We start from the raw sequence: 18,817 nt of genomic DNA, 5'->3' as shown, positions 1-18,817 counted from the left end.
AAAATATTCTATCATACATGCAATAATGTACCTCAGAAAAAAATCTAGTGGTGAAGAAACTCTACAAAGTATAATTGGGGTGCAGTTGACCAACTGCAGACAGTGCTAGAAAGAGTCCCAAATTTGGAAATCTGCAGATCTGGAATTGAATCCTAGTTGGATTATTTTTTGGCAAGGCAATGGGACTATATGACTTTCCCAAGCTCACACAGCTATGTATGAATCCTAGTTTTTACTTATATGACCTTGGGCAAGTCATTTAACATCTCAGAGTCTCAATTATTATATATTATAATAATATATACTGTCTTCTTACAATAGGGACAATCATGTTCTACCTTGTATAGGTAGTATGAGGAAGGTACTTTTTAAACCAGAAAGGGCTATTGAAATGTGAGCTATTATTATTGTTTTAACAAAGTTTATACAGTGCTGAATCTAAAGATCATCTGGAGTTTATCTATTAATCAACTTCATTACCAGTACTTCTTAGGAAGTATATACTAGAATTTTCTCAAAAGTCACATGCTCATGTATGAGTTAGGAAGTTTATTTATGGATGTTGAGTATGAAGAAAAAAAGATTTAGGGGTATATTTTAAACAGTTTTCAAGTATCTAAAGGGCTTTTGTGTGGAAGAAGGTTTAGAAGAAGACAGAACTGCAAGCAATGGGTGGAGAGTATAGAGGCAGATTTTTTTGTTATGTAAAAAAAAGAATTGCTAAATTCTCCATAGTGGAATACATTATTATTATTATTATTAGCTAATGCATTTCTTGTCACTGGATGTGTTCAGGCAAAATTGATTAGTCATCAGAGAGTGTGGATTGGGGATTCTCGTACTGGTTTATATTAGATGACCTCTAAATTTTTTTCCAGTCATAAGATTTCATGATTTATTAGACTCAAAGAGATAGAAAGGACCTTGAAGTTGTCATCTGGTCTAATTTCTTGTCAAGGGCAGGTTTTAATTTAATGATCAAAACCAGATGGTTGAATAATTCTTTTTTAAAAGCTCTCAAGAGATGGTTATTTCACAATCTTTTTGCTATAGTGACTAAGCAAGACTTTCTGTCATATACCTAACTTAACTCTGGAAAATAGCTGGTCATGATGTCTATTAATAGTTTATCATAAATGTAAAGCAGATATCATTAACTCCTTTCTCTCTATCTCTCTCCTTTTTTTCTCTTTGTCAACCAACTCAACCTAATGTACATTCTTTTTTGACAATTTTATCATTTGGATTATTCCTATGATATAACTTATAGTTACTTTATAATTGAAATATTTAATAAAGACCTGATCTAAGTGGAGTATAACAGAATTAGTTGCCTTCTTCAAAGGCATCAGAGCCTCATGCTAATACTAGTCTGTATTGTGTTATTTAATTTTTAATTCCATTTAATTTTTATTTTCAGTTTCAAATTCTCTACCTCCTCCATTCCTCTCTCTCTCTCTCTCTCTCTCTCTCTCTCTCTCTCTCTCTCTCTCTCTCTCTCTCATCCATGGAAAAGGTAATTATAATACTTATTAAACATATCAAGTCACGAAAAACATATTTCTACATTAGTAATTTTCCAAAAGAAAAAAAGGAAGAGAAAAAATATGACTTAATCTATACTCTGAGGTTATCAGTTCTGTATTTGGAAGTGGATAAACATGTTTCATCATGAGTCCTTTGGAATTAGGGGGGAGGGATCATTGTATTGATGAGATATCAAATCTTTTACAGTTGAATATCTTCATAACATTATTATTTCTATGTAATTTTTTCTCTTGGTTCTGCTCACTCCACTTTGCAACAGCTCAGAGAGATCTTTCTAGGTTTTTCTGAAACCATTCCATCATCTATTACAAAATGACAGTAGTCCATCACATTAATATCACATAATATGGTCATCCTTTCCCCATTTTATTGGATTTCCCTAGTTTTCTAATTCTTTCATACCACAAAAAGAGTTTTTCCTTTGTTTCTTTAGATATTCTTGATTTTTTGCTTCTCCAGATGAAATTTGTTAATATTATTTTTAGTTCAATAAAATAATTTTGGCAGTTTGATTGGTACAGAATTGAATAAGTAATTAATTTAAGTAGTCATTTTATTACATTGCTTCAGCATATCCATGATCAATTAACATTCTTTCAGTTATTTAAATCTCTATTTGTGTAAAGAATGTTTTATAATTGTGTGTAGATATATGTTTATAGATCCTGTGTTTGTTTTGGAAAGTATCTTGTATTGTCTTCAGATATTTTAAATGAAATATCTCTATTTATTCCTGTTGGATTTTATTGGTAGAAATCCTGATGATTTAAGAGCGATTATTTTATGTTCTGCAATTTTGCTGATGTTGGTCATTGTTTCAACTAGTTTTCAGTTGATTCTCTAGGGATAACTAAGTATACCATATACAAAAGTTATAGTTTTATTTTCTCATTGTCAATGTTTATTTCTTCAATTTATCTTTATTATGTTATTTAATGACAAATACAAAATGAACTAGAAAACTAGAATACTACATTAGACCATTTTATTCTACTTAAGATTCATTTTCTAGGACAGTGGTTCCCACCATTTTTGGTTCTGTGAATCACTTTCAATCACACAAACTCCTGTTTGTTGCAAACTCCTAGAGTAACTTAAATTAATTCATAATTCTATGCATAATTATTTATTGCTTAAATTGTCATCAAATATTTTTAGCACAAAGGTCATCATCTTGGACTTCCAACAGGCTTATGCTAATGACTAAATTGGAACCACCGTGTTGGATAATGTAGATTATTTTATTTTACTTTTGCCATATAACTGTCTTATTGGTCAGTCTTATTATATGGTATCGTATATGGTAAATATAGATACAGAATCACTTATATAGACAAGTAAATCAAATTCATGGGAGCAAATGAGATTACCATGTGGAATGACACAGAATGGAAAAGGAAGAGGTCACAGCATAGAATTCTGAAGGATGCTTGAGGTAATAGGCATGGTACAGATGAAAATCCAGGAAAAGTTACTGAAAGGGAATGACCAGACAGATAGCATTAGAAATAGGAGATAGCAATTTCATGAAAACCTAGAAAAGAGAGATATCTAGGAGAGAGTTCTGGACAGCATCAAAAATTTCAAAAAGAAAAAGAAAGGTGAGGAATGAACTAATACAAGCTTCAAATCATGACTTGGTTGATTATCTAGGCTTAATAAAGTAATGGGAAAAAGTGTTAATATAATAAAGATTAAACTTAAAAAAGAGTCATATATTCATTTTTGAGTCAATTGTTAAACTCTGCAGAGGTTTCATTAGACTAAGCAGTAGGGCAGACCTGTAGATCTATGAATGGAACTTGTAGACCACAATTTTACCTGAAAGATCCTGAAGTTTGTCCCCTGGAGGTAAGGTCATCTTCATTAAGTCTAGGGTCATCATTGTCTCGAGCTAAGGGTTTCTTCTTTTTGTTCTTCAGACATTTCTCTGAAGAAGACAAATTATTTCAGTTTCAAAGATAGGTAGTATGAATCTGAGTAGGTCATTTCCCTTTTCTGGCCCTTACTTTCTCCTATAAAATTATGAGTTAGACTATGAGTTCTCTAAGGATCCTTCTAGGTCTAACATTCCATAGCTTAAGATGATATATAACTCTGAAATTTTATTTTCCATGTTCCAAAGTATATTTTGTCTTTATGTGACAATCTATGATCCTTTATTTGAAGAGCATTTCCAATTTGAAAACAATGCCCACAGGGCTCTTGCAGCACTAACATTCTGTCTTTTGAACTAAGAGCAATCAACCAAGAAGTATTTACTAGGCTAGATATCCAGGCATATAAATGCTAAAAATAAAGTTGTAAATATTATTTTATTTAATCTTCAAACGCTGGGAGAATGGTACCTTTTTACAGTTGAAGAAACTGAGGTAAATAGAAATTAAATGTCTTGTCCAGAATCAAACAGCTAGCAAGTATCTGAAGTCAGATTTGAACTCAAGTTTTCTTGACTCCAGGTCCAGTTCTCTATTTTATTTTTTTTTATTTTTTATTTTTTAGATTTTTCAAGGCAATGGGGTTAAGTGTCTTGCCCAAGGCCACACAGCTAGGTATATTAAGTGTCTGAGACCGGATTTGAACCCAGGTACTCCTGACTCCAGGGCTGGTGCTTTATCCACTGCGCCACCTAGCTGCCCCCAGTTCTCTATCAACTGTACCACCTACCTGTTATCAATAACATATACCTCTATGGGTGTATGCAAAATAAAACCAGTAATAGATGAAGTTTAGGTGAGATGTTAATCCTGGTATTCCCTTGACTGAATGACCAATTCTTAGAAATCATTTTAAACTAATAGGGTTAGAATCATAACCTTCTGAATAACAGGATATTCATTGATACATCTTCCTCTATTCATGTAGAGGCAAATCATTCTATACCCTATCGTATACTATACTCAATTTTCCTGAATTTTCTTAGCCAGATCATTTGAACTGCTGATCTGACCCCCCTAGGTGAAATTTAGCTAGATTGGATCCCCAAATAACAAACATATTAAACACTACTTTTTTTGTAGGTTTTTAATCTTGGTTAAACTTTCTGGTATTTGATTCCACTGGTGTGTTGATGATGTTTAGTCATTTTTAATTATGTTTAAGTTTTCATGACTTCATTTGGGGTTTTCTTTGCAGAGATACTCGTGTGACTTGCCATTTTCTTCTCTACTTCATTTTACAGATGTTTATTTTACAGAAGAGAAAACTGAGGCAAACAAGGTTAAATGATTTGCCTGGGGTCACACAGCTAGTAAGTGTCTGAGGAGAAATTTGAACTCACAAAGATGAGTTTTTTAACTTCAATCATTACTCTAGCTGCCCCAAGTTATTCACTGGCATTGCCTTCCATAATTCCAAGACACCTTCACATAATGATGAAACATCAAAGAAGGACTTTCATGAACAGTAATGATAATAGAAGTCATAAGTATAATAATAAAAATAGTAACAATAATTGTCAATATTTATAATCATTACTGCATTCAGTCCTTACAACAATTCTGTAAGGTTATTGGGGAAGAGAATATACTTATACTTGTCTCTAACAAATGAGGAAGCAGAAGTCCAAAGAGAGGGAAAGTAACTTGCCTAGCATCATACAACTAGTGATTGGCAGAACTGGCATTCAAACCCAGGTCTTCTGCTTTCCTGTTCAGATTTCTTTTCTCACTTCACTTACCAGGCTGCCCCCTTTTGATAGCTGTTGGCTTGTTTTCCATGAGAGGCACCCGAGCCAGTGCTGCCAATTCAGTGATGAAGATCTGTTCAGCTTCCTGAATAGGCAAGAAAAGAAAACAAACAATGAGGACATTTGATGGAGGTCCCCCTCATCTCTGCAGATCGTAATCCTATCTGTTCTTCAATGCCAACCATTTAAAGTAATTGAAGACTCACATGAACTTTATCTCACATTTCTATGTGACCTAAAAGTGTAGAAAGAAAGCCCTTTTCTCCCAATCGTCCTATGATAAAGGTCATGAAAATATTAACACTCTCACTTTGGAGATGAGGAAGAGTCACAAAGAGTTGATATGAATTTCATAAACTACGCCTCTGTGGAGAGCCAGAGTGAGGTCACAGAGCAAGTCTTCAAGTCCCAAGTCCAGAGTGTTTATTATATTATACCACATTACAGAAAATCAATCTCATTCCCTTATAGACACACTCCAATTATGAACAAAAATGGCTGCACCCAAGTCAATAAATCACCCTCCTGTTTCACAAGATTTGTCTCTAAGGGCTTTTTAGTTCTTTTCAAAAATTAAATCTGTCCTCAAAATTCAAAGACTTACCCTCACTGTGGAGATAAAAAGCATGTGTTATTGATGTAGTGAAGGGCATTCAACAACCTAAACAGTTTGAATAATATCAAGCAGCATTGTTGGAAAAAGCCTACAGCTTCCTAAGGGGACTACTTTGAAGTAATCAGCATCTATTTGGATGGATAAGATGTTTAAGAAGCAGTCACTGTACTTTAAAGTCATGCTTTGGATTTTTATGATTATATGATTTCTGTTAAATTTATTTATTATAATAACTTTGAGCTGCATGTACATTCCTATTAAAGAGGAAACTCCAGTTATTGCCAACCTTGACCAAATCATATATAAATGTCAGTTCGACCACCTGAAGGTAAATTTGCAAAAGACAGACTCCCTCTTCCATTCACAGAGTTAGTGTGATATGGTGAGAATATTAATTTAGTACAATCATAAGAGATGTGGCTAAGAGCTCTGCCTCTGATGGTTAATATTAGTGTGACCTTGAGCAAGCTTGGTGGTGCAGTGGATAGGGCACAGGAGGACTTGAGTTAAAATCCAGCTTCAGAATGTGTGACCTTGGGCATGCCACTAAACCCTATTTGTCTCACTTTCCTCATCTGTAAAATGAGGTGAAGAAAATGGCAAACTACTCCTGTGTCTTTGCCAAGAAAATGCTGAATGGTGTCACGAAGAGTTGGATGCAAGTAATGAACTAAATAATAGTAAGACCTTGGGTAAATGACATTGTGATCCTTAATTCCTTCATTTGTATCCTGCGAAGCTTCCTACCCTAACAGGTTTTTGTGTGTGTTTGGGGGGGGGAGATAAAGGAATTTTATAAATGCAAACCTTTTCTTTTGTTCACAGTCTTCTTTATTTGGGCTTAACAAGCGATTAGTTTATGTCTTTTAAACTGAACTGATCACAGGTTTTCCAAAGACAATATTTCATTCAATGTTACCTTCATCTCTGACTCCAGCTGGGCTCCCAGGTGATCCATAGCTTCTGCAGTCTGTTTCAGGGAGGCCAAGCGGATTTGCTGATGCACATCAAACTGGGCCAAGAACTTCTTTTGCTGTGACAACATCCTTGAAAGAGGAAACAAGACCCATCAACACCACGCTTATGGGAAGATTTATCAGATGATAACTTCATCTCAACAACACTAAGTATATTGCAAAGACTGGCTGAATTCTGAGAATCAAGGACTCAATGTACATTATCTTTGTAAGTTGCAGAGGGATGATAAATATTGTTGGAAAGGTTTATTCCCAGAGGCCAGGATGCAGGCAGGGCAAAACCAGATTCCAACATCTTAGGGTGGAATTGTACATCTGAAGCCATGGTCAGTCTATGGATGAGATCAAGAATTATAGAATCTCAAAATGGGAAGGGATTCCAAAGGTCATTTGGTTCAAGCTGTATTTGAATGAGAATTCTCTCTAGACCATGACCAAAAATAAAATACATTCAGCTTCTGATCTAAGATGACAAGGGGTAAGAAACTGTCTGTGTCTTATCAGTCTTGTCCAATATTGGATAAGTCTAAAATAATTTTCCTTATGGAATCATTCAATTTCCATACATTTGTACTAATTTTGTCCTCTGGGGACAAGTAGAACAGGTTCCCACATCCTCTCTTATTAAGCAATAGGCTAATAAAGACACAATCTAGGAGACTGTTGGGGAAATTCTGGCACTGAGTTAGGAATCCTAAGGAATAGGCAGATGTTTTACCCAGAAATGAAGAGGCTCTAGTAATGACTGTGAGAGATCCCAATTTAACTGGTGATTTCTCAGAATTGAAGAGGCAGCTGAGGTTCAGTTGAAAAGGTCCCTGACTTGGATTTTAAGAGAATTGAATTTGAATCTTAACTCTATTGCTTACCAGTTGTTTATCCTTGGGTCAATCACTTTCCCTTTCTGAGGAAAAATGTAAAGATTTTGTTTCATAAATGACCTACCTCACAGGATTGTCCTGAGAATGAAATAAAATCTTGGATAAAAATGCTTTCAAAATATTGTTGTTACCTTTATCTTATCTTTCTGATTTACATGTATGGCATATTTCTAATACTTTCATAATGTGCTTTAAAATACATTTCATGACAGTTCTTTATCACATTTATTTGGACAGGTATTTTCTGTGTTAAGGGGAGGTGGTTTTGGCTATATATTTTCCATATGAGTATAGGTATGTATATATATATATACATATTAATGTATGTGTATACATGTACATACACACATAGACACAGAAACTACACAAAAAAGAAACTGATATCTATATGATGCAGTTTGAGAGGGTTTGGGAAGTTCTGCTCCCCAAATCTTCCTCAACTGGGTGTTCCATGTTGTGTGTTGCAATGTTTGAAAATACATCATTACATATTCATTCTTTTGCATTTAGTCTTCTTATAGATGAAAATATTTCTTGGAAAGAAAGCTATAAAATAAATATAACACATAAGAATGAATTAATCAGATCACTTTTTCTAAATGAAGAGGTACCTGAATTAAATAACAGTGGCCATGTGTTTAGGAGAAAGAGAACACTGAAGTTCAGTAGATACTTAGAGCCAAAGGGAGATACCTGGGAAAAATTATGAAAACATGATTTGGTTGAAGGATAATCTTTCAAGGAACTGAAACACTCTGCAGCCTTCGAGTCATATACATCTTTACTACATATATGTGTAGCTATATATATATATATATATGTATAAATTTAAATCATATATATATATATATATCTATACAGGCAGCATATGATGAGAAGGAACTGAATGTCATGAGGATAAAATGAAGAAATTTGGGATATTTAATTAGAAGAAGGGGAATTTGGAGGAGAAAGGTAAAAGCATGATAATCTTGAATTTATAGGAATCTGTATTGTGTATGAAAGAGGGATTTAATATGCTCTGTTTGCTTGCAGAGAGCAGAATTTAGAGTAGTAAATAGAAAACTGGAAGATCTGGGCTAGAAAAGATATTTGACACACTAATCAACTGACTTAGAACAGACTTTCCAACTGAACTATGGCTGTATCAATATGAGAACACAGTAATAATTCCTTTTCTATAGTGGTTAATGATTTACTAGTGTGCCTTATGTCTTCTTCAAGGGTAAGATTCAAGGTTATATAGCTAGACCATCCTTCTAGGAAGGACAGTAGCTTTGGGACTGAGGTAGAGGGAGGCAGCAAATTACCACTGGTTATCATTTTTAAAATCGCAGAAAAAACAGTAACAACAAAGTCTTGGTACTCTGAATGTGGATTATTTAAGGTCAGTCAATGTTTGAGTTAACTAGTCTGAATTTTATCCCAAAATGAATAATTCTGTCACACATTAAAATTTTAGACAGTTAACCAGAGAGTGGCTCTATTCCATCCTTCCTCTGATGCACCACCATGGTGTAGATGAGATCCCAGGGTCATAAAGGCAATAGCAAGTACAATTCCTGGTAGGTCATACACAACAAGAAAGGCTTTAAATATATAGGACTAGTGATAGACTATATTTGGACTGTATGCTAGTCTCATTCAAGCAGCAGTCTAACAAAATTTGGAAAAATTATTTTGCCGGAATATTGACTATGAAGTGATGATTTTTTTTGACTACTGCAAGGGACATTTAAATGCAGTACTGCCAGGGACAAGCCATCTAAATTTCCATAGGTATGGTCTTCCTTTCTTCCTTTTTTTCATTTTTCTCCCTCCCTCCCTTCTTTCCTTTTCCTTCCTCTGTCCATTCCATATTTTCTTTTCTTTCCTTTTCTCTTTCCTTTCTACTTCCTTTCCCTTCCCTTTCCCCCCTTTTTTCTTTCCTTCCCCTTCTCTTTTCTTCCCTTTCCTTTCCTGCCATTCCCTTCCCTTTCCTTTCTCCTTCTCTTTCCTTTTCTTCCTTTCCTCTTTCCTCTCCTTCCTTTCTCCCCTTCCCTTCCCTTCCTTTTTTCCTTCCTTTTTTCTTTCTCTCCTTCCAAATTCACAACTGAAGGATTTAGATAAGCATTAAGTTCATGTTATAGGTAATGATTTATGGTTGTTGTTATTGTTTATTGGTTGTCTTCCATTCTGGAGGAGGATCAATGGCATCAGTATGGTGATGACTTGCAAGTGAATTTGATTTAAGTGGGTCAGGACTGCGCAAAGTTGCCAGCCTCACTCTGTCCTCTGGAGAGTTAAGGTGGCACATTGGATAGAGACTGCCAGGTTTGGAGTTAGTATGATTCATCTTCTTAAGTTCAAATCCAGCCTTAACTCTGGACAAATCTGGTGCCTGTTTGCCTCAGTTTCTTTATCTGTAAAATGACCTGGAGAAGCAAATGGAAAATCACTCCAGTACCTCTGCCAAGAAAACCCCAAAAGGGATCACATGTTACATGATAAAGGGTCTCCTTGTTTCACCTCTGATCTTATTGGAAATGTCTTTAGTCTATCTCCATTACATATAATATTTGTTGATGATTTTAAATAGATACTGTTTATCATTTTGAAGGAAAACTTTATTCCCATGCTCTCAGTGTTTTTGATAGGAATAGATGCTGTATTTTGTCAAAGGCTTATTTTAGCATCTGTTGACAAAACTGACATGTCTAAAATCAACTGAACAAAGACATAAAAGGCAGTTGGGGCTTTCAGAGAATTCTGAATGTGCATGGTTTTTGCCTTTACTCTGCAGTCATAGTACAATCTAAATCACAGCCAGAAATCTAAAAAAAAGTTTGTATCAATGGTCACAAGGAACAGCGGTCAAGATGATGGGCCTAAAGAATCATAAATGCTTCCTGAATGCTGAGGAAAAAATCAAAGTACAAGTTAAAGGACTCTATTTTAGTAAAAGTAGGTCACTAGCACTACAGAACCCAAGCAATCTCAATAGGAAGGAATTATAAATGACATGAAAGAATGAATGAAAAAGCATAAATCCCTTACCATGTGCAAAGCAGTAGGGATATGAAGAAGAAAGCAGAAGGTGTCTGCCCTAAACTAACTTTCTGACACATGCAAAAGGTTTCATCAACAAGTTCGAGAAAGATGTCCAGTAGTCGCTAAAAAAAGCAAGGCAAATGTCATCTCTTCTTTAGGTCATTTTGTTAATAAAGTTACTATCTTTCTGTTGTTAAATAATTTTTTGATGAAAATAACTTTTTTGAGTGGGGAGGGGCTTCAGTTGGCTACTAAGAATGCAAGGGTGAAAATACTGAAAGAATAGTTAAATTTCCACAACAATTGCTTCCCTGTACAATGTCTGGGAAGTGAGAAAGGAAGGAACCAGGGCTGGCAATTTTTTTGGCTAGAAAAATGCATATTTATATGGAGGAAGTGGGAGTGTTCTTGGGCATACCTGCCCATCAGGAGAAACTTGTAGCATTGGTGATAGTGATAGAAGGGCACTTTGCTCAAGGGAATAGTTGTTGATCAATCTTTTCAGTCATGCCCAACTCTTCACGATCCCATTTGAGGTTCTCTTGGCAAAGACACTGGAGAAGTGTGTCATTTCCATCTCCAGCTCATTTTCCAGATGGGGAAATGGAGGCAACAAACAGGATTAAGTTACTTGTACAGACTCTTACAGCTAGTATCTGAGGCTACATTTGAACTTAGGAAGATGAGTCTTCCTGATTCCAAACCAAGTGTTCTATCCACTTGCTGCCTGTAAGGGATGCTTTATGGTATTATGGCACTAGAGGATAGGTTGGAAGCATATTAAGTCTCTTAGAGGTTGCTATTACTTTTGGGGTTCTTGTTTTCAGAATCCTGGGTTGTTTCCACCGAACTCTAAGGGAAGGTTGTGATTGAGGTGGTTTGACCCTCTTGCCCCATGTTACTTCCTGTTTCTCCCTTGATTTGCTTGTTCATCTCAATGGTGGCTGATGATAGTAATCTGGTCAAACCTTCTCCAACCAAGATTTCCATTTCTAATATTTCCAATAAGTTACTGAATTTTTGAAGCCCAAAGATCTTTAATGAGGTGGAATACATAATTCCCTAAAGTAAGATATTCTTCTTTTGCATAACACTATTAAGATAGGCAGCTAGGTGGCACAGTGAACAGAGCACTGGAACTGAAGTTGGGAAAATTCATTTTATTGAATTCAAATCTGGCCCCAGAAACTCATTAGCTGTGTGACCTTGGGTAAGATATTTAACCTGTTTGTTTCAATTTCCTCATCTGTAAAATAAGTTGGAGAAGGAAATGGCAAACTACTCTAGTACCTTTGCCAAGAAAAGTCTAAATAGGTTATGGAGAACCACATTGAAAACAACTGAACAAACAAATAAAACTACTAAGGATGTCTTTATAATTAAGTTTACTTCATTGAAATTTTCACCCATCGCTCATGCTTGTAGAAGGTGAGCAGAATGCTCAATCTTTCTTCTAAATAATCTCTCCAATATTTAAAGGTAACCAACTTGTCCTCCTAAGTCTTCCCTCTTCCAGGCAAATATCTTGAGTTCTTCCAATCAATTCTCATATAGCACAGTATTAAGACCTTTCACCATCTTAGACTTCCTAATCTGATACTTTTCAGCTTTTCAGTCTTTCCGAAAATGGAGCACCTGAGGTCTGACACAGTCAGAGAACAGTGAAACTATTACTTCTTTAATTCCATATCTCTCTTAATGTAATTGAAGATTGATTTAGCTTTTTGACTGCCATATGACACTGTTGACTAATACTGTGCTTCAATATCCCCCAAAACCTTACATCTATTGTACACTATTATTTTATACATTTGATTTTTTTGAGCCCTAGTATAAGATGTTGCATTTATTTCTCTTGTAATTGAACTTTTTTATAAAAAAGTTTTGTTATTAGCTTTTGCTTTATGACATGGTAATTTTTAGATATGTTTACCTTTTCCCTCTCCCTCCTCCCAACCCCTAGTGAGCTTTCTTTTGTGACAAAGGAACTCAAGAAACAAAATTGATTTGTAAGTATAGTGAGAATATTAAGGAAAATAATAATAATAAAAACTAGGAATGAAGGAAAGATAGCATTACTAGATCTCAGGTTACATTTCATAATTAAATATGATGCCCCTTTAGGTTATTTCCCTTCTCTAACTTATATTCCCAGGAAATCTTTGGGTTTGCAATCTGGAAAATGTAGTTTATGCATCCCCTACTGATGTTTGGCTTCAATAGGCAGCCAAAGGCCACACTTAGCTCAGAACAAAGAAATTTATCAAAAAGGCAAAATGATAGTTATGCCTTTTGTTGAAAAGACATAATGGCAATTATACAATAAAACATCTCTCCCATAAATCTGAGTTATACTCATTAAAATATACAATTAGCAACAGTAGGAATAATGGAGAAGCACAAATATAAGAACTCATATGGCCAAGGCACTTGTGTCTCCAGCATCATGGGTCATCTGATGTGTACTGATGTTTTTGTCCTACTCTATTTGGTGGCATGATGCCTCTGCACTAATGTACATGGACCTGCTGATAGGAAGAACACATGACTTTGATGATTAGTCATAGGCTCTCTACATTAGGGATTATATGAAATTCTGGGCTAGGTAAAACTATATACTTTGGAGACAATAAAAACCTCCAACCTGACAAATGTGTAAGTGCAATCTTTATCATCTCCAACTTTGGACTCAACCAAAATTGTAGCTCAGAACACTCTTATATCTTCTTTAAAATAATTTGAACCATAGAACCAGAAGCTCTGGGACACAACATCACTTCTTTTGCTAACTCCATTCAACTTGATTTTGCTGTTGGATTCTGTTATTTTTCTGAAATTTAATTTATTTTTTTTTCAGTTACATACAAATGTAGTATTCAACACTCATCTATTTTCAAGTTTTTGAGTTCCACATTTTTCTACCATCCTTTTTTCCTTTCCCCTTCCCCATGGCAGTGAGCCGTCTGATGAAAGTACAGTACAATCATATTGAACACATTATTCCATATTAGTCATGCCGTAAAAGAGAAATAAGAACTAAAGGGAAAAAATCATGAGAACGAAAGGATAAACATAAAAGAAGTTTAAAAAAAGTGAACAGAGTATTCAGAATCCACAGTTGTTCTCTGAATATAGATGGCATTTGTTTACAATGTTATCTTGTTTCTATTCACTTTACTCAGCATCAGGTCATGGAAATCTTTCTTTGTTTCTCTAAAGTCCAGCCACTAATGATTTCTTACAGAACAATAATACTCCATAATATTCATATGCCATAACTTGTTCAGTAATTTCTCAATTGATGGGCATTACTTCAATTTCCAATTCTTTGCTGCTATAAATATTTTTGAAAATGTGAAACTCTTCTCTTTTTTGTGATTTTTTTGGGATATAGACCTAGCAATGGTATTGCGGGATGAAAGGCTATGGACAACTTTATTGTCTTTTGGGTATAATTCAAAATTGCCCTCCAGAATGGCTAAATTAGTTCACAACTCCACCCCAGAGAATTAGTGACCTAATTTTCCTCTCCTACATTGATAATTTTCCTTTTTTATCTTCTTAGCCAATCTGATAGGTGTGAGATGGTTCTTCAGAGTCATTTTAATTTGTGTTTCTCTTTATCAATAATTATTTGGAATTTTTTTTCATATGACTACAAATAGTTTTATTTCTTCATCTGTAAACTACCTGTTCATTTCCTTTGACCATTTATCAATTGGGAAATGACTTGTTATCTTATACATTTGATTCAGTTCTCTATATGTTTTAGAAATGAGTCCTTCATCAGAAACATTAGCTGTGAAAATTGTTTCCCAGCTTTCTGCATTCTTTCTTATCTTGGCTACATTTGTGCAAATACTTTTCAATTTGATATTGTCAAAATCATCCATTTCGCATTTTACAATAATCTCTATTTCTTGTTTGGTTATAAACTCTCCTCTCCATAGATTCATCAGATGAGGATATTTATTGTTCTCTTAATATGGCATCACCCTTTATATCTAAATTCTGAACCCATTTTGACCTTATTTTGGAATATGATATGAAATGTGGGTCTAAGCCTAGTTTTTTACTTTAATATTTTCCAGTTTTCCTAGCAGTATTGATTGAATAGTGAACTTTTATTCCAAAAGCTAATGTCTTTCAGTTTCTCAAACACTAGATTACTATAGTCATTTACTACTGTTCCATTTGTACATTATCCAATGCACTGGACTATTATTCTATTTCTTCTTCAGTACCAGACAGTTTTGATGACTACTGCTTTATAATACAGCTAAGCTACCTTCCTTTGCATTTTTCACCAATTCTCTTGATATTCTTGACCTTTTGTTGCTCCAATGAATTTTGTTATTATTTTTCCTAGCTCTGCAAAATAGTTTTTGGTAGTTTAATTGGTATGACACTAAATAATTTGACTTCTTTTGCTGATTCCACTCAACTTAATTTTGCTGTTTTATTCTGTTCTTCAATGCTATCATATGTCCGCTCCAAGATACCACTCCTGAAGAGGATAGAAAAAGAAGCAAACATAACCCCTTTCCCCTTTTATTTCTGCTCTCTAAGAGGTGATGAGGAAAAGGTGAAGAGTCAGTCTTTGGTTTCCTGAAGAATTGAATTATTCCTCCATAGGATGGTTTGCTTCTTGACTGACTCTGAAGCTCAAACCTGGCAGAGTTGGTTCTCTGACTTTTAGACTCTTAAAATAGTAATATCTTCTCCTTAATCAAGTTAGTGACTTCAAGGAGAAAAGGGGAATTTGGTAGATCCAATGTCTTTGTCAATCAGCAAATGAGTTGTCTTAAATTTGTTATATTCAAAAGGATACTTTATAAAATGTAAATGGGTCATTCAAAGAGAGGTCCTTCCACTTAACTATTTCTATTACCTGGAGTCTACATACTGAAATTTTTAACTCCTTGATTTGAAAGCAATATTCATCAAGACTATTTGACAATGGTTAAAAAATTAGAAAAAGTAGACCAGTGGCAATGCCTACATGCAAAAAAGGCAACTGAAAACAGCTCAATTTTTAATAAAACTAAAAACATAAATTATTCAAAACTTCATTTTTTATTTAAAAAAATTCTGCCAAAACTGGAAATCAATTTGATAGAAATTGTGGTTAAAGGAGAAGTTGTGAACTCATGACCATTCAGGAGAGCAGTTTGAACTGTGCCCAACGGACTATGAAACTTTGCATATCCTTTGTTCCAGCAATACTACAAGTAGCTGTGCATCCCAAAGACACATTTTAGAAAGAGGAAATTGACCAATTTGTTCAAAATTATTTATAGCAGCTTTTTATAGAAGCAAAGAATTGGAAATTGAGGGGATGTGCATCATTTGGGGAAATGGCTGAAAAAGTTGTGGTATATGATTTTAATGTGTTTTAAGAAATAATGAACAGAATGACATGAGAAAAACCTCAAAAGATTTACATGAACTGATGTAAAGTGAAATGAACAGAACCAGTAAAACATTGTATATAGTAATAACAATATTGTATGTGAATTATGAGTGACTTAGAAGTTTTCAGAACACAATGATCTTAGATAATGCCAAAGGAGTCATGATAAAAAATGATACTCATCTGCAGAGAAAGAACTGTTATAATCTGTGAATGTAGATCAAAGTATACTAGTTTTATTTTGTAATTTTTCAAAGTTATTTTTCTTTTTAGTCTCCATTTTCTTTTACAACAGGACTGTCCAACCCTAGGTTATCTTAAGGCTGCATTAAAGTAAAATACAACAATATAAATGTAGGTACATAGTGATTAGTCTGTATTGTGCAGATGAAATGCATCCCATATTGATATTGAAAACTCCATGCTATATGTTCTATCTTTAATACTGTTTAAAAACTCCAAAGAAAATTAACATCAAGATTATTTATTAGTGATGGAATTAAAAGGTCTAATACTCATTCCATACAATTTATTATTTTATTTTTTTCACTTGTGAAAATTAAAACACACAGGCAGGCCACATAAAACACCATTATAGACTGCATGTGGCTGGTGGGTTAGATTTTGGGTTTTTGCAAGGCAAATGGGGTTAAGTGGCTTGCCCAAGGCCACACAGCTAGGTAATTATTAAGTGTTTGAGACCGGATTTGAACCCAGGTACTCCTGACTCCAGGGCTGGTGCTTTATCCAATACACCAGCTAGCTACCCCTGGTGGGTCATATTTTGGACAGCCCTGTTTTACAATATAAATAATATAGAAATGTTTTATATGATGGCGCATGTATAACATATCAAATTGTTTACACTCTCAGTGAGGGAGAGGAGAGAGAGGAAGTGAAAGAATTTTCAACTCAAAAATTAAAAAAAGAATGTTAAATTGTTTTAAATGTAATTCAAATATATTATTGAAAAAGAAATTAAGTTTAGAGCAATATCTTCTACAACATACCACAATAATAATCTTAAAATTGATAGTTGATCTGATGATATAAAAGGCCATTAGAAGTCATATCATAAAAATCTTAGAAGAAAATGAGATTAAGTACCTTTCACAACTGTAGTTAGAGGGAGAATTATTAGTCAAAGAAGGATAGAGGAGTTGATAAAATATAAAATAGACAATTTGATTACATAAATAACAATGGCAAAATGATGATGATGATGAGGATGATGAAGGTAATAATGATGATGATGATGATGTTAGTCTTTACATAATACATTCTATGTGCCAGACAATATTTGCTTTACAAATATTATCTCACTTTATCCTCACAACAACCCTGAGAGGATTCCATTTTACAGATGACTTGTCCAAAGTGACATGGCTAAAAAGTATTCAAGGCTAGATTTAAACTCAGTTCTTTCAGGTTTACAACACTATCCACTGTGCCACCCAACTACTTACATAAAATTTAAAAGTTTTTGCAAAAATAAAATCAATGAAGATAAAAGAGAAAACATAGATTTTGAGTGAAATTTATATCAATTATCACCGTTAATAATATTTAGGGAACTGACACCAATAAATAACATCAAGGGTTATTATGGAATAGAAATTTGTTGAAGAATTAAGCATGATTTTTTTAGGTTTTGAAATGTAATGGAGTTAAGTGACTTGCCCAAAGTCACACAGTTAGGTAATTATTGTGTCTGAGGCCAGATTTGAACTCTGGTACTCCTGACTCCAGGACCTGTGCTCTATCCACTGCACCACCTAGCTTCCCCTTAAGCATTATTTTTCAAAAGATTTAAAAATATGAATGACCACATGGAAGCCTCCTCCAAACTGGTAATAAGTAGACCCAGTGATGAACATAGTGGTTAGGAGATAGCAAACACTCAATAAAGATTTGTTGATTGAGATGCAAATTAAAATAATTCTGAGACTTCACCTCCCCATATTCATGAGGGAAAAGATTTTTAAAAAGGGGGAAAAGTAAATTTTGAAAAAAATTTGAGAAGACAGGAATACTGATGCAGTATTTGTAGAGTTACAAAGTGGTCCAGTCATTCTTTGGAAACAAACATGAAAAATGTCTAGGTGATCATATTCTTTTTCCAAGGTATTCCCATTACTATATTTTAAGGAAGTAAAAGATAGAATCAGTGGTGCAATATATACCAAAACATTTATAGTAGCATGCTATGTGAGAGTCAAAACTAGAAAAAAAGTGGGTACCTACTGATTGGGGAAATGAATTAAATATAATTTTGCCGAAAAAAATGAAGAATTTAGAGAAATGAGGAATATTAGTATGCACTGATTAGCAAGCATGATAAATAGAACCAAGGCCAAAATATAAATAATGATTGAAATAGTATAAATTTTAAAAATCATTTAAGATGATTGAGAAACCAGTGAAAATCCCTGTTAAGAGATAATGAAATACATTGTCTTTCTTTATGCTAGGTTAGGGAATATTATGATAAAATATTATATACATTATAAGACAGTCTTAGTTTGGGATATTTTACTTAATTGTTCAATCTGGAAAATGGGAAGAAAATGATGGGTATGTAAAGACAAAAATGCATCAAAATGTTTCAAAATAAAAACTTAAATATATTAAGTTAGGCAGAATTTATGCTCACAGTATCTAGGT

The 18,817-nt window shown here is 34.1% G+C and overlaps 1 protein-coding gene across 1 annotated transcript in view; it reads right to left on the bottom strand.

Moving 5' to 3' along the window:
• Positions 1–18,817, bottom strand: part of EVC (EvC ciliary complex subunit 1) — a 128,929-nt gene that overhangs the window by 1,504 nt on the left and 108,608 nt on the right. Inside the window, exons 18-20 of the mRNA XM_074229805.1 lie at positions 6,772–6,898; positions 5,228–5,321; positions 3,370–3,478 (exon numbers count right to left, since the gene is read on the bottom strand). Coding sequence (XP_074085906.1) covers positions 3,370–3,478; positions 5,228–5,321; positions 6,772–6,898 — 330 coding nt within the window. The remainder of the gene's footprint in view (positions 1–3,369; positions 3,479–5,227; positions 5,322–6,771; positions 6,899–18,817) is intronic.

The sequence above is a fragment of the Macrotis lagotis genome, chromosome 3 (genome assembly GCF_037893015.1).
Source record: "Macrotis lagotis isolate mMagLag1 chromosome 3, bilby.v1.9.chrom.fasta, whole genome shotgun sequence".
In the NCBI taxonomy this organism is placed as follows: Eukaryota; Metazoa; Chordata; class Mammalia; order Peramelemorphia; family Peramelidae; genus Macrotis; species Macrotis lagotis.
The sequence above is the reverse complement of the archived record's forward strand: the minus strand, read 5'-3'. Positions and strand labels throughout refer to the sequence as shown.